The following is a 22065-nucleotide window of genomic DNA, read 5'->3' on the forward strand; positions in this document are numbered from 1 at the left end:
TGTTTACCTCTCATGTAATAGGTGTATATTTAGCTATTTTACTTGCATTGATCTCAGGCATCATTTCAAAGATGCCCAAGTTGTTTGAGGCCCCTGACTGTCTACCTGAATATAATAGCTTAATGGACATCGTTTAGAGATACATCAAATGTTTTCCACCTTGGTGGAACCTAAAAATAAGTGTTTCCTTTATTTGCATTTCATCTAGAATGGGGTTTTTTTCCTACGACGAAAGTCTAAGTGAACTAAAACAAGCCTCTGGAAGAGTTAGTGTGTTATAAGCTAGTGTGTATTTTTCACAGGAATCGCTGAAAGTCCACTTTGGTAAAGAGAAAGCAATCTGGTAAGAAGGGGGTGAGCTGTTGGAATGGAAAGGCCAGCCCAAGTAGATAACCTGGTTCTCAAAGACATTGCTGGGTTAACTCTTTTCTGCAGTGGCAAAACTTGTTCTCATCCTTTAGTAGGTGTTAGATTCACATGCCATTACTATGTTAGGATCCTCAGAAGGTTGGGAGTCATGAGCTTGTAGGCTCAGACATAAGCAGGAAAGCTCTCTTGGTCTCACCCACTGAAATCCTTGAGACCAGAGGTTTACCAACAAAGTCAGTGCATTCATCCCAGCCCACTTCCACGTTTATAGTCTACACAGCCATTGATTCGTTTTAGTAGAAACCGATATTCATACTGAGTATGGGTACTTAACAGTGTTTCATAACCAATACTGAAGGACAGCCTTTGACTGTTCCTTTGTTTGATGTCCATGAATGAGATAGAGTTACAGGAAAAATGTCTTCTAGCTTTGAAACATTGATGCATTTGCTCTAGGATGGTATTTAGTGTGTATTTTTATCTGGACTATCTCTGCTAAGGAGACATAATTGTGGCTTAATTTTGGCATGGGAATAGTTGAACATACAACAGTAGTTGAACATACATTCTTCATATAGGGAAAGATGTACTCATTTAGAATAATCATAACTCAAGTTCACATTGCCTACAAGGTATTAGGCACACCTTGAGTGGTTTCACCTAGAGACACAGCAGTCCTTCAGCAGTAGGACCAGGAAGTAGATGTTTCTTAACATTTATCGCTCAATAAGAAACAAGAGTGCACGCAGGCCACATTGTTTGAGAAGATGTGGATACTTAAGTTTGTTGCTAAGATAATCCTGTGAAAGTATAAGAAGGGGGTTTGGGAAGGTTAGAGAATGTAAAATGAACTGAAGGTAGTAGAAGTAGAAATTATGAAAGAATTAGGGAAGCTACTTTTTTTTTGTTGCTTCTTTGCTGCTCAGAGTTATGCCATGCTGAAAGGAGAGACTTTCTTCCTAGCTATAACACTAACATACCATATATTTTTAGTGCTTTTTCCCCTAGTTAGTGCTTTGTGGTATAACACTGCACATCCTGTGTGGTGGAAAAATAAACAGAGCCATCAAGTACGCTCTATTCTGCTTTATAAGCAGACTAGTAAATTATTGTTTAGAAACCCCCCGTGTTAGAAAAATCAGTGTTCTAGAGCAGCTGTTACATTTAATGCATATCCTGCACAGTAATGATAACGATAGAACCTCACACAAAAAATCAAACAGGAAAATTAAACCCTTGCTTCTGATCTAGCCTTTTTGAATTGAGACATTTCAGAATAGATAGCTTGTTTGTATGTTAAGGAGGCAGGCTGTAGATTTGGCTTCTCTAGCTAAAGACGGAACAAATACAGGAGTTGTCTCTCAGTTCATAGTTGGATGCAAAATGTGGTTTTGTTCTTCCAGCACCTCTTATAAGAGACATGCTCTTGAGCTTCGTTCCTGATACAAGGTCATCAGAAAGTGCTGTATGCCCGGTAGGGTTTATTTCCTTGGGAAAGAAAGATATTTTATTTGAGCATAAAGCTCTTTCGATGGCAGAATTGTTTTACACTTGGGGTGGAGGTAGGATTGGTCAGCAGTTAGCAATTTGTCACTATGCGGTGGGAAAACGAGGCCGTGTTCAAGAGCCAGACTTGAAACCCCACTCTGGCTCTTTGTTTTTTCCCCTGGGATGGGTCTAGTTCAAATATACCCACGGGGTCACCCACTGAAAGATGGACGTGTAGCGTGGGAAAGGAACCACCCTATACACAAATAGCACAAATTACAGCAGAGAAACTGCAGATGGTAATCTAGAGTATGTCTTCAAGGAGCAGCTAGAAACTGGTCATATTGCTCACACGGGGGACCTAACCCGTTGGAACTGGGAGGTGGGTACTTCTTTCTGTTTGTGTGGTACTATTGGTGATGTCTTCCTGGAAATGCACTAAGACTGAATTGTAGTATGCTCTAAATATGGTTCATAAAACTTGTGCCCTGCATGTGTACTTTGTTATAAAAAGTGTGTTCCAGGCTCTTTATTTGCAGCAACAAAGAACTAAAATTCAGACCTGTCTCTCCTCTTCAGGGCCTGGCACATCTTCACATCCATCATGTGATTCACCGGGACATCAAGGGCCAGAATGTATTGCTGACTGAGAATGCAGAGGTGAAACTTGGTATGTGACGCATGTGCCACATGACCTAATACTTGCCCCTGGTGCAAACCAGCAGCACTCCCTACCTCGTTGGCATTTAGCTAAAAGCTCTATTACCCACATTTTCTCTTTCTGTTCTATTCAGGAAGTGGGAAGTGGGCTTATTGCTTTGTCTGTCTCCAGCCTCCCCCCCTCCATGCTTCTCCCCCCCGCTCTGCTCTCCATATAGTAGACAGACTAATGTTTAAATCAGATCACGGCACTTTCTTCTTTAAAGACCGTTAATGGCTTCCTATTTCACCTGGAATAAAATCTGCGTTTCTTACCATGGCCCATAAAAAGCCATGGCCCCTGCTGCTTTCCAGCCCCATTTTGTGACCATCCTCACCTCTCTCCTTGTCCAGTGCACCCATTTTTTGACTTCCTTGGAATGTCTCACAGGGTCTTTGCACATACTGTTCCCCATTGGGAACAGCTTTGAGGTTGCAATTTTTTTCCTCATCTTCAGAGGCCTTCCCTAACACTCTGATCTGTATTCCGTGACTTTTTGATCTACAGCTTATTTCCTCACTCATCCTGATCACAATTTACAATTATACAGCTATTTGTTTACATATATTTCTGATCTATTTACTAGAATTTAAGTTCTGGAAGTGTTAGAACTAGGGTGTTTTATTTACGAGAGCATTCTTACCTGGCACCTAGCACAGTGCCTTAAATGTAGTAGGTGCTCAGTAAATTTATGCATGGATAGATGGAGTCCAGAGTATCTTCCTGGAGATGATTTTATAATGGTTCTTCTATATTTCTTGTTTCCTTTACCTGGATTTGAACTTTTTTCAGTCCACTTTTATATATGGTTCTGTCAAATTTTTAACAATTACCATTAAGTTTTCTTCCACTAAGGCATCACACAAAAAAATTGTTTATGCTTATGAGAATCTAGTCCATCTTTCAAAAATCTTAGGCACAGTAGTTACACCTTAAAAATAAAATCTTCATTATTGCCTTCTTGCACAGTACCTTCATTTATTGGCCATCTGTGGAGGAATAGTGTGCCTATTGGGGAAATCCCCTCAAAGCTAAGCTAAGAGGCACTTGAATTGTTCTCATTCCCAGTGACTCAGTAAGCTGTGTATGTTCCCTGTGCTGGCCCCCGGGTGCTAGGACTGTGATGGTCCTTCTGTAATCACTTGGTGATCACTTGTGACTGCTGTCTGAGTTGCTGCAAATGGCATGTATTGCCTGGCCCAGGTGTCTCTGTGTCAGGACATGTGAGCCCAACTCCTGGCCAGTTGGTTTCCTGAGAATGTTCTGCCTGCAGAAGTTGAATCTATAACCCAACCCCTGTGAGTGATTTCAGCCCTCCCAAGGCGCTTCTGCAGGAGCTCGTCCACCATCCTGCAGTCCTCCTAGCGGTAACGGCAGTGTGCATAATGATGCCGCAAACATTCTGTTAGAGACCCTGGTCTTCCTGCCAGCTCTGCCTCCCAACCTGAACTTTCCTCTAGACCACCGTCATCGTTCAGCGGAGTGGGATGTAGGGGTCACTCTGAAAAATCAGAAGTCCTGGGTACTTTGAGGAGTGTTTCTTAGTGTATTTGTGATTTAGCCTGATTCTCTTTATTGAATTCATTACCATGTACTTTCCCGAAAACCTTTGTGGGTTTTTTCTCTTTCTGTGGTTAAGTGCTGCTTAAGCAAAGTCACGTGGGTGTTAGTCAGTTCTCCCGAACTTGGAGCTTTCTATGACTTGATCTTGTTTGTAGCAGGCATGTTTCCTGCAAGCACTGAACATCCTAATTCATCCAAAAGTCCCACTAGTGGTCACTGTCATGGAAGCTCAGGGAAGTAGCTGGGTCCAGGCCGCCCAGGAGCCAGCAGGCTGGGAGAGGATTTTGTCATTTTGGCAGCTTTGCCCTGGAGATGGTGCTCCTTATCGATGCTGGTGACCTTAAGGAGTTTGCATGTCCATGAAGTATTACTCTTTGAGTTTACACTAAAGACACCTCCTCCTCACATTTCTTCGTCTTGTGGCTTGTTTGTTAATTATGTTCTACTCCTTTCTCTTCCTCCCACAGTCGATTTCGGTGTGAGTGCTCAGCTCGACCGGACGGTTGGGAGGAGAAATACCTTCATAGGTACGCCCTACTGGATGGCTCCTGAGGTCATCGCCTGCGACGAGAACCCAGATGCCACCTATGATTACAGAGTAAGCCTGTGCTCCGGGCCTTCACCGGGCCCCTCGTGTTCCTGAGGGATGGGCACTCTGCTTATAGATAGCACAGCCCTGCTGGTTCAGTGAGGAAGGCTTGCGAACCTTGTTGCAGGTGCAGATTTTCCAGGGCATTACTGAGATGCTGTCTTGTCGTTCGTTCCCTGTCACCTTTGTTCTCCTTACTAAGTAATATACTGCTTTCACAGCAGTGTGAGTCACTGTCTTGTGCATAGAGCTTTTTGTCATGAGTAAGTTAAATACTCTGCCCTGTTTGCTGTCCTTTTAAACTTGAAGAATATATTATAACCAGATATTTATTATACTTTTAAAAATATTGTTGGAATATATAGCAGTAGCTTCATCTATGTGAAATTTTAGAGTATTGTTAAAGAGCTTTACAGCTTGATTTGGTACACAAATATATTTAAATTATTAGAGTGACCTCTAGGGACTTATATCAATAATGCACTTTTTTGATCCCACTGTAAAACCCATATTTGATCATCAGATTAGGGTTGAATATGTTTGCAAAAATTATTTTTTTTTAAAAATTGTTTTGCCATAATTAAATGAGTCAGAGTGTTTATGTACCTGTTAATGTTATTCAAACTTGAGTTCATATCTTTACACTCTCCAGTCTATTTTAGTATTTATTATAAATACACAGTTAATGAAACTTATTTTAAGTTTATGGTATGGTGGAATTTTTATTTTATTTTTTCATATGCTGGAGTATTTTAAAATAGATTATATAGACTGTATGGCTTTTTACTCTTGAATATGTCATTTTGTTATCTCCAAAATTTGAAAACATCTTCTAGCATACCCAAAATATTATCATGCTTAAGTAAATGAAATGAAAAATAATTTCTTGGGGCACCTGGATGGCTCAGTTGGTTAAGCATCTGACTTCGGCTCAGGTCATGATCTCCAGAGTCCTGGGATCGAGCCGAGCCCTGCATCGAGCTCCCTGCTCAGTAGGATGTCTGCTTGTCCCTCTCCCTCTGCCCCTTCCCCTGCTCGTGCTCTGTCTCTCTCTCTCTCTCAAATAAATAAATAATCTTAAAAAAAAAAAGAAAAGAAAAATAACTCCTTAATATGGCCTCTATAATTAGTCCCAACTGGTTAGTATCTGACTTATCCAAACAAGTGGTTGTATTTGACTGTTTGGCTACAGAGTATATTTTAATCAAGGCTAACCAACCCCCTCCCCTTTTTTTCATGACACTGACTTCTTAAAGAGGCAGTATTCCACCATCCAGATTTGTCTTACCATTTTTGAATTTTAATTTTACAATCTTTGTAAGGCATTTACCTTGTTTCTTATAAACTGGAAAAATTCAATTAGTATCAAGAAAGAACTAAAGCAAGATTGCCCCAGGAGATGGGTATGGTTTGTGTTACATCACACCAAGTGGCATGTCCCACCACTGATGCTGCTAAGATTCGTCACTGGGTCAAGTTGGGTGAAATCCCTCCTTTGCGCTGTATAGTAGAGAAAACCTCATAAAAATAAAGGAGAAATTTGTGGGCCTATCCTTCTTCTTATAATCAAACGTGTTTGAATTGTGTAACATAATTATAGGTTATTTAGAAAATGCTTAAGCTGAGCAACTTTAAGTAATTCTTTCATTAGAATAGTATATAAACAAGAGAATACTAATGATAATAACTACCCATTGTCTACTTTTAAAAAAATCTTCCTTGGATTTTAAGAAATCAGCCAATGTTTGTTGAGTGCCTACCACATGCCAGTCACAATTCTGGGGATATTAAGGTGAATAAAACAGACAAAAGTGCCTGCCCTCATGGAACTTGTATTTGAGTGGGGAGTGAAGTTAAAATTCAAATTTTAAAATTAATATTACAGGGGACTCAGAAGGAGAGATTCCATGCACAGAAAGACAGCTTATTGCTCACCCCTTATTAAAGTTTGATGGGAGAGTGGAGAGGCTCATCAGCACTGTGATTCAAATTAGTGAACTACAGTAGATTTTATTAATTCAGCTGTTGGACCTTTTATAAAAGAGTGCTTTCTTTAAAAAAAATTTTTTTTTATTTCAAGTATAATTAACATACAGTGTTGTGTTAGTTTCAGGTTAGCCTTTAAAATTTTAACATCTTAATTAAATTTGAGATAGTAACATAAAACATAAAATTGAACATAAATCTGGGCCAGGGGTCTAGGTTAGTGAATGTAAAGAAATATACTGAGCAGCAGAGCACGCAGTGGCAGTTAGAAAGAAGCTTTTCTGTGGGCCACCTCTAGTTCAGTCGTAGATGCGAGTGGTTCTAATTAGCAAACCAGTTTTACCTTTATTTTTTCATTCATTCATTCATTCATTTGGAAGGTATTCTTACATATGTGTTTGCTTTTAATTTCATGGCAAACTTCTTTTCAAAAATGCCTTTATATCATTTGTGTGAGTAGCCAGCTGTGGTAAGTTAGTAGTTTCATATCTAATCCGGTACCTGTAACATACTGTTTTATTTTTGCAGAGTGACCTTTGGTCTTGTGGCATTACAGCCATTGAGATGGCAGAAGGTGCTCCCCGTAAGTAACGTTCTTTCCTTTTTAGCCCAGTTGTTATATGTGACTTAAACCTAGTCTCAAGGCTTCAAACAGAACGGCTTCATGGGTAAAGCCATTCCTGGTGGGACATTCAGATGAAGGAAGCATAAATACGGTGAAGTTTTAGATGTAAAATTGGCATCCACTGTTCCTTTTGAAGATCCCTGAAGTCTGTAGGTTACATTTTATCTTTTTTTAAGTTGTATTCGGATGTGTGACCTGATTACGCTGACATCAGAATAATAGGCAGTAATTTTCATTTTACAATTTAAACTTCAGTGAAACTAAATCCTAACACATGAAACTGGTCTTGACACATGAAATTTTAGTAATACTTCTGTTGACTTTACCAATAGAGGCATAACTTTTTATCTGTAGAATAAGGTCTGGGTGTTTTGTGGGGTTTTTTTGTTTGTTTGTTTTTTTGTTTTGTTTTGTTACTTGTGAAATTTGCTTCTCCTTTGGATTAACTGAACACCAACTTCATAAAATTGATTTTTGAGCAGAGACAGGGGTAGAATTGCAGAGTATAGAGATAAAACAGCATTATCTGCTGGTCCCCTTAAAAAAGGGGGGTATACAAAGAATGTATCTGCTGCCTAGTTGCTGCTGAATAAATATTTGTTGAATGAATGAAAAAAATTTCCAACGGCTGAAATTTAGTTTGCAGTACAAGAAATAGATGTCAGTCTTGACCACCATGTGTTTCCTCATGTTTCCATCTGAGGAATTGAGACAGGGGCGTATTGCCAGATCCTTTGTTTCAGTTTTCTTTCACAGTGGGAATAGATTGTCTTCTTTGGCCCCCATTTCCCAGCTGCCTTGTAAGATTCCCACGAAGGTAAATAGACACACAAAAATGCACATTACCTATTGTGACACATTAATGCGTGCACCTGACATAGCTTTATTGTATTATTGTATTGTAGAAGTACAAACGGTACTTGCACAGAATCAAATAGTCTGTTTTATTCTCTCATCTTTGCTCCTTCCTAGCACTACCGCGAATGAACAGTTAACATTTCTGCAGGGCTTCACAGCCACTTACTGTGTTTAGGCACTGTATGAATGCCTTTACAAGCAGTGTCTGATTTAAATCCTCACCACGACCCTATGACAATAAAATTATTTTCATTGCGATCTTATAGATGATTTAGAAACTTAAGCTGTTCACTCCCTTAAGACTGTAAATCTGTATTTACCTTTGATTTATGAAAACTTTCCAGTGTCAGTTTGAAATTGTATATTCTTCTTGTTGCTCTTGACCTCCTTATATTTTGCTGTGTTTAAATGGGGAATTCAGGTTATGCCCTAGGGTTCATATCTGAATGTCTAGACCGCTTGACATAAAGATTGTCTGTCAGGTGATGGGACAGCACATTAGATATTTTGAGTGAGCCCTAGAAATAAAAAATGAGTAAAAAGTGCCATACTGACGTCACCGTCTCCTCTCCCCAGCTCTCTGTGACATGCATCCAATGAGAGCACTGTTTCTCATTCCCAGAAACCCTCCTCCCAGGCTGAAGTCAAAAAAATGGTAAGCTGTGTATGCTTTGTTGTTGTTGTTGCTCTTTTCCTTTTTACAAAAAACTGTTCCTTTTCAGTTTCACTCCAATACAAAATTTTAGTCATTCCAGTTCCCAAAGAACATAAGAGCCAGTGCCCTGAAACACCAGTTAAAAAGTATCTTTTTTAAAATGTTTTTTTCTTAATAAATTCTTTTAATTACAAAATAGTAACAAGTAACCATAAGAAACACTGTAACATGGTTAAAGAAAAAAGTTTCATTTTAATATTTAAGCCCTCTTTTAAGTAAAATACATTTCTAAGCATTTTCACATTCAAAAGCAAAGCTGTACTGAGTTTGAAACTCCTCAGGTGAAATGGGATTGGAATGTTAATGGAGGCATTTACTCTAATTGTTGTAAAACATTGAAATTAGGTGCATCTTTTTTCATTCCAGAAATGAAAAGAATGGTCCTGTCTTTGGGCTGCCACCTTTCTTGCTGCGGCCCTCATGTATTTGCTCCAGAAAAGTCACTTATCAGTGACGGGCAATGATGGTGACCTTCCCTGGCGAAAACTTTTAAGAATTGTGGTGGTGTGGGAAAGTGTTGATTTGGTTTAGTTGTAAAAGTGTTGAGGGAAAGGGTAGTGCATTGTTTTCACCTGAGAATTTTGCTTACTTATTTCCTCTTGAACTTTTTTTGAGTGCTTTCCTCTCACTTCTGTGTCCACTCAGGCTCCTCGTGCAGGTGGGCCCTCTCACCTTCTGTTCCTGTTTTCCTGGGCACATCGGTCTTATTAGTGCTCACACCTACTACCATGGTGGTTTTTTCCCCTTCTGTAACTATTCTCACTGGGTTTCCAGTGAGTGTTGTCTCTTCTTGGGTTTTCGACTCTAATTGTGAAATATGCAAAATATCTCAATTTCAAGCCTTTTTCTCTTCTGGATTTGGTCTTTTAGCTCTTGCTGTCTGCTTTTCTTCTTGGTTGCTCATCTTCTGATGTCCTGTAGTTCTCTTTTCCCATCTGTGGGCATTATACGCACACATGTATTTTTACTCTTGCTTCTTTCACACTTCTCCCTGTTCCTGACTGTCTCTCCCCACCTTTTGTTTGCTGGCAGGATTTTTCTCATTCTTTTTATACTGTCTTTAACCACATTCAACTCCAGATAACTGAGCTTATCTAGTTCCACTTACCAGGTTTTAGAGAGTTCTCTAAGGCAGTATGGTTGCCAAGATTTTAGCCCCACTTGGTCTCTTGTATTGAAACTTGATAACTCTGGACATCTATGGTGGCCAGCCCTAGGGAAACCAAATGTATATAGTGGGCATCACCAAGGAGTAAGCTGTGGGGCTGGCCAGCTAAACAAAATAATGCTATTTTTTTAAAAATGGAGTTTATGCTCTGTCTTCAGGGTACCTCGTAATTCACAAGTCTTGTCAGCTGGCCCCACTCTGATTATGCTGTCCGTTACTTGCAGTTTGGGATTAACCACTCTGTGTATAATACAGTGGTGTAAAGAGACAGATGTAGATGACAGATTCTTTCTGTGTTTTTACATGAAACTTTCTTTAAACTTGATTAGATGCATTTTCATCCATTTACATCATTGCTCTCATTTTACCCAAGTATTCTGAAAGGATGAGATGATTGCATACATAATGTTCTTCCTCCTTTCTGATTGCTGTCTTCCTGTCCACCAATGTACTACTGGTTTTGGAGAAGTGATCAGCGAACTCTCTTCCAGCAGAACTTGACAATTGATTTTAAAGAAGATATTGTAGATCATTGATTCTCAAATGTTAATTTTTAGACTTGGTAGGTAAGAACCCCTTTGGAATCTTTTAATTTAGGGTTTCAGCCTTTGTGTTTCTGGTTTGTTAGGTCCGAGGAATGACCCAGGTATTTGTATTTTTGTTAAACTCCTCAAGTGGTCTTTGTGGGCAGTGGAGTTGAGGAATCTCTGTGTTAAAAACAAGGTCCACTACAACATTCTCATTAACCACAGGATAAAGTCACAACTTCGCTGAATGACTTTGAGAGCTCTTCTCTGAGCTGACCCTGACCTATTTTTCTGTTCTTTTCCACTATACATACTAGCATCAGAAAATGATTCATTACTCTCTAGTACTTTTCTACTTTTGTTCATGTTGTTCCTTTCATTCTGGAATGGTGGCTTCTCTCTCCCATCTCTAGAATATCAACTATCCTACTTTTTTTGATGTCTAACCTCCTGTAGCAGTAGTTCTTTTCTTTCTTCCTCTGGCAGTTTGATAACACATCTGCTGTTGTTTGTACATAGATTTCCTCCACTTTATTTCCTATGTGTATTTCTTACAGAGCCTAGCATAAACAAATGTAAATTGTTGATATATAAATATTTGTTGAATTGAAAAAAAATGGTAAGCTTGAATGGAAATATAAGACAGTAGACATGATTCTTAAAAGCAGTGAAGTAATTGGGAAGAACTGAACTAATGTTCTACATCACATTTTTAAAAGACTGAACAACTCATTCATTCAACAAAAATTTATTACATACTTCTTGTGGTCTGCCCATGCTCAGTTTTGGGCATTGCCGACATTGAAAAATCAGAACCAATTCCTGACTTCTACCTCAGCAGAGGAGACAGAAACATAAACATGACATGTACAGTCTATTAAATGCAGACAACCTAGAGGAAAGGCTCCTAACTTTGGGGATGTAGGGGTAGACTGTTGCCAGAAAAGCCCTACCTAAAGAGACGACGCCTTACCTGAGTCTCAAAAGATAGGATGGGTGAGTGTCTCGGCCAAGACCAGGGATGGGGGTCATCATGAGCCAGGCATGGGGAAACAGGCAAAAATAGTAGTAGCTGGTAGGGTAAATGTAGGTGACAGAATCCTTGCCCTCCTCAGAACTATTACATATTTCCACCTCTGTACATTAAGCATAGAGAATTGATAGATAAATCAGTTGGAAACTGATAGAAATGTCTTATTAACAGGTTTAAGAGCCCCAGCATTTGGTCACGTACCGACTCCTTATCTCTGTGTCCATCCTTGTCTTCCAGGTTCCGGACATCTGCTGTCCTCTGTCTGCCTTCGTTTTCACAAAAGCCTTCCTTTACCCCCTTGCTTTCTCCACCTCTGTGATTCAATGATGAATAAGCAACATTACATTTAAACCCAGTTTGTTTAAATCTGACTTCCTTCAAAGCTCTCTGTTGGTGATTTGTTGTCGATGATGTGGCATAACTCTTAAACCATGCTTAAGTGATGCTTCTTATCCACCATGGTCCTGAGTTCTAATACTTTCCTGTGCATTTGCAGAATGTTCACAGTGAAATCTGAAGCTCTTGTGTGTTTTCAGACTAATAATTCACTCATATTATGGAGTCTTGCTCTTTGCAGTGGAAATTTGATGATCTTTTTTACTTCCTCTTACAGGTCAAAGAAATTTTTTAGTTTTATAGAAGGGTGCCTGGTGAAGAATTACATGCAGCGACCCTCCACAGAGCAGCTTTTGAAACATCCTTTTATAAGGGATCAGCCAAATGAAAGGCAAGTTAGAATCCAGCTTAAGGACCATATAGACCGGACCAGAAAGAAGAGAGGAGAGAAAGGTATTGACCTGTTTTTATTTTCATCTTGAAAAAATAATATTTTAGGTTTTTGCCACTAGAATAGGTTACTCCTTTTCCACCCAGGAGTGTGTGCTCCCTTGGCCAGTGCTGGAGTAGCTTGTCTCTGCTCTGCAGGTCGGTCATGAGCCTCAGGTCCAGCCTGGCTCAGGTTGAGCTGACTGGAGCTGCGTGTTGTGTCACCAGGCGGACACCAGATAGAAAGCGCTGTGGCTGGTCAACACGGAGGGGAGTTTCTCTCGTTCCCCCACAGGAGCATGTCTTTGTGCTGCTCTTTTTACTTCATTATGGGTGTTTGTGTTCTGAATACATCACTCAAGGTTTATTGAGCATCACCTGTAAACTTCTGCATCGGTATGTTCACCCATTTCTCTCCTGCTCAAGAACCCTCTGGGTTTCTTATTGCTGTACTCTGTGCAGGTGGCGTGGTCACCTGACTACTTTTCTCTCATTACGGCACAACATGAACATGCCCTTATGCCAATTATTTAACATTCCTTTCTGTTCCCAGTATCTTGGTTTTATATCTTTACATGTTCTGTGTCCACCTGCCTGGAGTGCCCTCTGTTTACCTCTGTCCAGCAAAGTGCAGTCAGGCTTCGTCACCGTTTTCACAGCCCTTCCTCTAAGGCCTCGAGCTCACAGTGATCAAAGAATTATGAATTTATGAATTCTTACCATAACTTTACAGAAAGACATTTGAATACCTGGCATCTTGATAATGAATTTTTCTTGACATTCAAACTTCAAGGTCAAAGAAAAAACTAAAAAGTGCAAGTTCAAGGCGATAAAAGAGTTGTTCACAGTCCTCTTTGGAGGTCTGTTCTAGCTTTTTACATGTTCATTTCAGTCTTCAGAGCTAAATCATCAGTGATGCTCACAACTTTTTCGCCCTCTGATAAATTCAGTTATAAACGTAATTAAGCTTTGTACGTTAAGCCATGCAGTTACAACGAGTGAACTAAAGTTTGAAAACAAAGCTTGTTCTTGGGAAAAGGTTATTTGTACATTGGATCCTTTTCCCAGTATGTATTTTCTTAATAATAGCTCACAGTCCTGGAACATTTGCTGTGTGCCAGGCATTTACCAGCTACTCAGCCTGGAGTCTCGTGCACATTTGCGGGTGGGAACAGTGGAGCACTTTATCTTCATTTTTTAGTTTTCAAGTCACAGTGGCCTTTTTTCCCCCTTGGCATTCATTTACCTTTCAAATACCCTCATCCCCTTGTCAATAAGGAATAGCTTATAGTACAAAATTTTAAACATAACAGAGTGTACTATTTAAAGGAGTCCAAAGATTATTTAGGTTGGAATTTCCTTTGGAAGATAGGCTATTTTAATATTCTTTAAAATTACATAGTTTTGATTGTCTAGCAATGAAAAGAACTAATGTCATATATAGAGACTGATGAATTTGTAGAAATATTTATGTATAATTATATATGATATTGACTGGAACCCCATTTTAAGTTCTCAGATTTGTTTTTCTTACCAGGACACTGATTTTCAACTTCTGTGTATCTCTGAAAAAAGTTGGAAATGTGTTTTGTGAATAGATTTGTTTTGTAAATCTCTTCAACCTTTTTAGTTTTGATTGCTCTCTGGAGTGCAATGCTCCCTCAAAGTTGGGTACTGACATTAGGTACAGGGTCCAATAAGATGGGCTGTTACTTTGGGGAAAATGGCATAAAACCTGTTGAAGTGAAAACAGGTTGCTCATGTTGAAACTTGTGCTTTATCTGGTGAGAGGAGAGCAACTTTTCTCTCCTTTTGCCATATTGTTTCTGCATCAGTTTTTCCCCGGCTTCATCTTTGTAAATTTGTGGGAACATTTGATTTCATGTCTTTAAGCTCTGAGTGCTTCCTGTGTTTCACCTGTGTTCAGGCCTGCAGACCTTCTTCTGGGCTCTAAGTGGTTCCCTGAGTGCCAACAAAAACCAAATGATGTCTCCTAGTTGCCTTGGTTTGGGCCGTTAAATCTCTTTCTTTTGCATTTTGGCATCAGTGGGACTTTCCGAATTTCCTGACGCTTTGGGGCCACTTTTCTGATGTGTCAAGAGCTTGAGAGCCCCTCTCACAGCCCTGGACCCCCTCCCCAGTGCATCCCATAGGAGCTGTCTGGAACGCAGTAGAATCCACTCTTCCATGCGGAGTAAGGGTAGCCTAGGGAATGCTGCCATTCACTCTGGGAATTGGATGTCATACTCCTCCTCCTTCCAGGTTCTCTGTACACGTTATTAGTTTCATAAAGGACATATTGTTTATTTTTTGCTGTAATGCTCTTGGAGATGCATGTATTATGATTTGTGAACTGTCCCATTTATCTTGCCCTTTTCTTTATAGATGAAACCGAATATGAGTACAGTGGGAGTGAGGAAGAAGAGGAGGAAGTGCCTGAACAGGAAGGAGAGCCAAGGTAATGATAAAGCTACTCACTGTTCAGCTTCCTGCCTATGAAGAAATGGTTTTATATTGATGCCAGGATTTCAAGAAATCTTCAAGTACCTTGAAAGTGCCTTAACATCTTCATTCTTCTTTATCTTTTGAAAGATTCCTATAAACATTTCCCCCCTCAGGATCCTCGCATCCAGTGGTGCTTCCCCAAGATTGCATTGTTCCCCTCCCTCTGTCATCTGGCAGCGTATGGGGCTGTGTTTGGTTCTGGGGACGGGGAGCCTGCTGCTGGCGCTTGCTGCTCTAGGAAGCGTGAATGGTACACGCTGTGCAGTGTATAAAAGAGGCCTGCTCACAAAGACTCGTCCTGCCCAGGGGCCAGTCGGGCCTCCGTTGAAAAGCACTGCAGTCTTTCCCAAAATGTTTTTTTGTTTTGTTTTGTTTTGCTTTTCCCACAAGTGTGGTTATCAGCAATACAGTTCTTTTACTTGTGTACGTTCTGTCCTGATCCATCTTACAGACTATGTTTTGGGTGTCTGTGGCTTCCTAAGGTACCGTGAAGCAGAAGGTTGAAGATTTGGTAGTATGAACCTTAGAGTAACTAACTATTCAGAGAATAGGGGCTTTTAAAATTTTAATAATGGTCTTGCCTGGCAGTTCTTCATGCCTTCAGCTACACATAACTTGACTCATTGAACAAAAAGAGCCTGGAAGGGTATCTTGAAAGACCTGTGGAGACCTATGTCCAGGCAAGGGGAGTTTGAAGAGAGCAGATGAAGAGATAAGAAAATGTACTGTTAAAACTCCATATGTTTTTCTTATTGCATAGGAGAATATTTGAATCCATTTGAGACTAAGTATTTTGGAGTAAATTCATGAGCAGTGTAATTGTCTTGGGTAGGAGCATGATACAAGGAAAGAGGCAGTTTCAGGAGATTGATTTGACATGTTTTTCTGGGTATCGAAAATGGAGCCATGGCTCTCAGCAGGGAGACCAGCTAGCGGTGATGCTGTTTATCTGTGCCGCGGCTCATTCTTGAGAGCCACTTGGGCTCAGCTGCTTACTCTGGAAACAGGCAGTGGGAGGGCATACGTGGTAGGACTTGGTGGGAAGTAAGGTGGTCAAAGAGGAAGGTGGTTCCACTTCTACTCATCAAGTGGAAGAAGGGGATTTCCACCTTTCCTTGTACAGAGTTTGAGTTGATGTGAGAATCCTGAGTAGAGATGTCTTATCAAGCAAACATCCAGGATGGAGTTTGAAGATATTTGTGAAATGGATAAAAGATGTAATACTATTGAATGTAGATACAGTTATTCCCATGGGTTTATTAGTTGAGCCTCAGAGAGGGAGGAACTCATTAGGAGGATGAATAGAATAGCAGGCTGAGGCCCCGGTCTCACCTGGAGGGCAGAGTGATCTGTGCGCACCCCTGAAAGCCCTGCGTCCTCCTCCTCCAGCTCCATCGTCAACGTGCCTGGTGAGTCGACGCTTCGGCGGGATTTCTTGAGACTGCAGCAGGAGAACAAGGAACGTTCTGAGGCTCTTCGGAGACAGCAGTTACTGCAGGAGCAACAGCTCCGGGAGCAAGAAGAATATAAAAGACAGCTCCTGGCAGAGAGACAGAAACGGATTGAGCAACAGAAAGAACAGAGGCGGCGGCTAGAAGAGGTGGGAAAAGGGAAACGTCCACTTGGTTTTCTCTTTCTTTATTCACATTGGTAGCTAGACACTCAAATGGATGTTTTCTGTGGCCTCCTGACAGAATACCTTTCCCCTGGCTTACCTGTTCAGGTAACTTTGGAGGGAGAGCTTACGCTTTTGGACTGGCAGGCCTACACATTTCTTGTGGTCTTCGAAATGTTTTCCTTGCTTGTAAAAACTTAAGGACCTGCCCCACAGTTACTCATCAGCATATTGTGCTTAGATGCAGAACAGCAGGGGCCCAGAGATAGCATCATACCAGTTCTGCAAAGGCTGTTTCTGTTTGTGGTTTAAGTTGGCAAGCTCAGGCTTGACCTGATTTTTCTTCTCTTGGCCTCTGGGTCCAAGTTCATGGGTACATATTTTTCTGAAACTTCAGACTTTTTCACAGGAAAACATTTTTTCTAAGAATGCCTTAAATTTAGGAGTTTTGTTTTTTTGTTTTTTTTTAATAAATGCCTCAACTGTAGCTCTATTTTAAGAGTAGGGATGAAAGGGGCACCTGACTGGCTCAGTCAAGTGGAGCTTGCAACTCTTAATCTCAAGTTGTGAGTTCTAGCCCCATGTTGGGTATAGAGGTGACTTAAAAATAAAGTCTTTAAGAAAAAGAGTAAGGGATGAGAAAAGAATTACACTGGGTATAATGTACCTGCTCTTCTGTAATCTAGTTGTTAATGTAGTGGGATTAGTTATATTCTGCAGTGGGAAAATACATTTTGTACTACCTGCTCATTTAATTCATTAATACTATTAACATTGCTGCTCTGGTTACCCACAGCATTTTCGTTTATAATTCATAGAAACGTCATTTCTCTCTATTTCACTTGGGGCTCAAAAAAAACCTTTTGATTTTTTTTTCCTTTTATTATATATTTCACAGCTCCAAATTTCTCATTCATAGTAGTTTCTGTTTCTACTTAATTCATACACCTTGATTCATATTTCTTACAGCAGAAAAAGAACCCAAAACAACAAGAAAGCCCTGTATTGATATTAAACAGTGGAGTTTAATGTAAATAACAACACATGGTGTATTACCCAAGTTATTTAAGAGTATTTTGGGGTTAGGGGGAATCTTTGTGTGTTTTGTAGTGTGAATCTGAAAACTTTATACTTTGTTCCTAGTTTAGAAAACTAGTGCCTTTCTAACTAAGGAGACTGGAAATATTCAGCCCGGGCTTATGGAAGAAAACATAGGATGTAACCTTCCTCTGTAGGAGGGACAACATTGCTGTTTGTGTAACCCTTTTTGCAGTTTATTTGCAAACTCTTTTGTAGTATTTTTAAGACTCTTCTCAGTGCTCTTTGAACATAACAGAACCCAGAGTGGCCCAGGGTTTATTGAAGTTGAATGTTGACCATTTGAACTTCGTATGTGAGAATGCTTGAGTGTTGAGGCTCTGGCTATTTCTAGTACTTTATGCAGTATTCTCCACTGTCCATTTAAACTCTGGGCTGTACTTTGCCTAAGGACGTGATACAGGTTAGTTTGATGGTTTATAACTTCAGCTCAAGCTCATTTGTAACACATGCCACGGAAATTGCTTTCAGGCCATGTGGTAGTGAGACAAATGTCCATTATCCAGCATCTATAGGGAGGAGGATTGCAAAGTGAAGGCCAGCACTGGCTAGAGAAGAGAGACTGAAATTGGACAGCCATTTTGTTTTATTAGTTAAAACAAAGACTAGAGGATTAAGGATGTCTGCTAAATGAGAACTTTGGACTTTACTTGCTTCAATTAGCCCTTTAATTTCAGCTTCTCAGTAAAAGCTCAAACTCCGAGTCACCTCTTGGCACCTCTTAAGCAGGAAAGATGGAGCTGGGTATGAAAGAGGGAACATTTGCATGAATAGAATCCACTAATTTAGATTCTTGGTGATCTAGCTTCTTTTTACTAGCCTGGGGTAATTGAGTGTTATCTACACTCTAGGTCCCAGGAGGTAATTTGGGAATATTTAAACCATAAATCATTTTTAGCTCTTTATTGGCATTAAAGCTTCAATCAGAACTGTTTGGAGAATAGGGATTCCTTTTGTTATTAACAAAGTAGATAGAGATGGTGAGCCTAAGTCATAAGATAAATGACAATTAAAACTGAAAGGAGAGGGGCGCCTGGGTGGCTTGGTCCATTAAGTGTTCAACTCTTGATCTCAGCGTCATGAGTTCAAACCCCACCTTGGGCTCCACGCCAGGGTTAGAGTCTACTTAGAACAAACAATCAAACAAACGAAAACCCCCCAAAAATGAAAGATAACAAGTATTTGTCAGTGACTGACAAAAAGAAATGGCCCGAAAGTCGGTTGCAGGAAAACTGAGTACAGATTTTCCTTTCTTTGCAATTGCCACAAAAATCAGGCTCACTGGGGCTAAGGACTCCTGCCATCCCTGAGCCCTCTTTGCAAGTGAGTGCTTTTGTCCCTCATAGGTCCTTCATCTTTAAGAAATCAGTATGTGTGGGGCACCTGGGTGGCCCAGTAGGTTAAGTGGCTGCCTTCGGCTCAGGTCATGATTCCAGGGTCCTGGGATCGAGCCCCACATCGGGCTCCTTGCTCAGCAGAGAGCCTGCTTCTCCCTCTGCCCGCCGCTCACCCTGGTTGTGCTCTCTCTCTCTCTGACAAATAAATAAATAAAATCTTTAAAAAAAGAAATCAGTATGTGTGTATACTCCCCTCTTCCTTTGCTCCTTGAGATGTGCTGCTGCTAGGATCCCTCTCCTTTATCTTCCTCCACTTCCCTCTCAGCTCCTGTGTGAACTGGAGGTCTTAGAAGTCTTTGCAGATATTTTCGGGCTGTCTCTCAGTTTTGCTGGAAATGAGGTTTCTGTTTCTGTTTTCCATTTTCCTTGTTGCTTTTGGTTGGTCCCAGTCTGCAAAGGGGAGAATGCAGAGCTCAGGCAGCCAAGTTCACACTGGCAGCTTCAGTCCAGTCCTTTCCTGGACCTCACAACCCCTCAAGTGGTTGAGTCTGCTCCCCAGGCTTTCTCATCAGGACCCACTCGGTATTCTCCACTTACTGAAGTACTGCATCCAGATTCAGAACCCCATGTGGTAATGACCCCCGAATCAAAAATGTTAATATGACTGTATTACCTTTCATATTTAGATGCATCATCATACCTCTGCCTCAAATAGAATGTTGCCTCTAGCTCATTTTTTTTTTCCATAAAAATTTTTCACAGGCCAGCTTTTTCTCCCATTCCATGCTTTCCCTTTTGGGAGGGGAGCGGCACAAATGAAGAATATTTAATTGTATTGTCATCTTATCCTAATGGTTTGTGCTCTTGTTCCATTGAGTCTTGATTTGATATCTATTAACTGTTTCTCCCTACTCCCACAACATCTACATATTTGATTAGCATGTTTTCTCATTCTTCGTCTATTTTTAATACAAATATTAAGAGCAAAAGATCAGTGGTCTAAGTTAAGATTGCTACGTTAGTTGGTATACTTGGATATGTTTTTGAACATATTTTGATATGTTACATATTTAACTAAGTTTCTTGACTAGTCTATATACTTCTTCATTTTGACCTCATGGAAACTTACCAAATTATTAGTAAAAGCAAGACATGCTTGTCTGTGGTTTGTTTGCTACTTTAGTAAACTACAAAAAAGGACAATTTCTTAGGGAAGATTTGTTTTGAGCAAGCCTTTGGTGCCATCATAACAACAGCACCTTCTGGTTGGGTTATTTTAACGGTGTATAAATGATCTTTTTAGTATATATAGGAGTCAAAAATCAAACTTTTCGTTTAAGATTAGAATTTGTCCTTTCCTTTAAAGAAAAAAAAACAAACCCCAATTCCCTATCTCTTCCCAGTCTTACCCTTTGGGAAGATGACCCTGGTGCCTGTGCTCCATAGACTGTTTTAGCCCTGGGGTTGCAGTTGTCACTCGGTGATTTTGGTTGCCTCAAGTCGGGAGTCAGTGTTAGTGTCAGCCCCAGCAGTTTCTTTGCTTTTTATTCCACCAAGAGGACACATGGTTATATTCATTTTTAGCATTTCTACCAGTTCCAAAATGACTAAAATTTTAGAGAGGTGGGTGGAAGTGGAAGAAATTAAAAGCAAAGGAAAGTAAGAGAAAAATGAGATCTGTACTGAAGCTAAATTATACCACGAGGAAAACAAAGTTTCTAAGAAAAAAATGAATAAACCGCCCAATGTATTTGTTGGCTTTATCTTGGAAGGAAGACATGGTGGACTCCTTCACCCCTATAGGGTCTCCATGTATTGTAAAGAAAGAGGAACCATTTCCTCACACCTCTTTGCCTACACAAAGGCCTTTGTGTGGCAGATCATGACTATCTCACAGCAAGAGTACACACTAGCACAGTGCTACCTTTTTTTACAGTTCAACCTGTGATACATGCATTGGGGCATGCAAGTGCGCCTACAGCCCAGGCCTTGCTTTCTGTCAAGTTGGCAGCTCCAGGTTTTTTGCAGGGGGTAGCTGTCTTGTCTTTCAGAACTCCATTTAAGTTCTCAGGTGTTCTTTTGACATCCTAGTCTAGTGTTTGGTTATATTTACAGCTAAATTTTGTAAGAGTTAGCTTAGTTCAGCAAATGTTGCTTGTTGCCTGAAGATGGGGAAGAATTGTCTTTGGGGAGAAGCAAATAGTTTTTCTCCTAAGGCTTCATCAGAATGTGTTCAAATAAACCTCAACGATTGGTGGTATATCTGTGCAGTAAGTAACATGACCTCAGAAAGTGCCTGGAGGTAGCTGAATGTGAAGAACAGACTGGTTTATTAAAGTCAGTTTCTGCTAAGTCCAGTGGAGTGTGTTTAAATGGACCTCACTATTAATCATTGTGACCTATTTAGAAAAGTTTTTAGAATTGTGAGATGAAAGCATTACTTTTAAATACCAAACTACAAAGGGAGCCTAATTAAAGCATAGCTGGAAAAGTACATACTTAGGCATGCTTGGGAAAATTTAAGGAATAGGAAATCTCTTTACAATTTGAAAGATTTGGAAATCACTTTACAGCATCATGCAGTTTTTCAGTTTGTTTGATTTTGTTTTCAAAGAGTGATTTAAGAAAATAATGATGACATCAGTTTGCACATGCTTCACAGGATTATATCATGTTAATCATTCCTAGTGGGGAAAGCCTGAAAAGGCATGTCTGTTAGAGTCTCCTCGGTTTTGGTATTTGAAATCACAGGCATAAGGTTAATCCAGTATGAATTGATGTTACTTAGTTGATGGTTGACGGCATGTGTGTTTTATTTTTGGCTACCTTCTTTTGAGGTTCTATTGCAAGAGGACAGCTTTTCACATTAATCATCTATTAAGATATATTTACTAAGGGCTTTCTTTTAGTTTTAATCATCCTTCCTCCCTTAAATTGAAAGCCTGTTCTGAGTTAGGTGGTTTTTATGGTTGATAGTTTAAAACCTTCCTCTGGGTCCAGTTTACAGTTTCAAATGTTAAAGCATAATGTGGAAGAGGAATCAGTAATTGCGTTGTTTTTTTACTTTAGCCTCAGTCTTGTCAACCAGTTGGTTTGCAAACCAGAACTTGCTTAGTGGGCTATT

General features: G+C 40.1%; 1 protein-coding gene across 35 annotated transcripts in view; it reads left to right on the forward strand.

Annotated features, from left to right (window-relative positions):
- MAP4K4 (mitogen-activated protein kinase kinase kinase kinase 4) overlaps window positions 1-22065 on the forward strand; it is a 185919-nt gene that overhangs the window by 118909 nt on the left and 44945 nt on the right. For all 35 annotated transcript variants that reach the window (XM_028103810.2, XM_088026569.1, XM_088026573.1 and 32 more), the window contains exons 6-12: window positions 2437-2527; window positions 4588-4718; window positions 7224-7278; window positions 8755-8833; window positions 12235-12410; window positions 14772-14844; window positions 16281-16491. In XM_028103810.2, coding sequence (XP_027959611.1) covers window positions 2437-2527; window positions 4588-4718; window positions 7224-7278; window positions 8755-8833; window positions 12235-12410; window positions 14772-14844; window positions 16281-16491 — 816 coding nt within the window. The remainder of the gene's footprint in view (window positions 1-2436; window positions 2528-4587; window positions 4719-7223; window positions 7279-8754; window positions 8834-12234; window positions 12411-14771; window positions 14845-16280; window positions 16492-22065) is intronic.

This window comes from Eumetopias jubatus, unplaced genomic scaffold (assembly GCF_037043125.1).
Source record: "Eumetopias jubatus isolate StellerSeaLion01/CBP00866 unplaced genomic scaffold, mEumJub1_p1.0 scaffold_9, whole genome shotgun sequence".
NCBI lineage: Eukaryota > Metazoa > Chordata > Mammalia > Carnivora > Otariidae > Eumetopias > Eumetopias jubatus.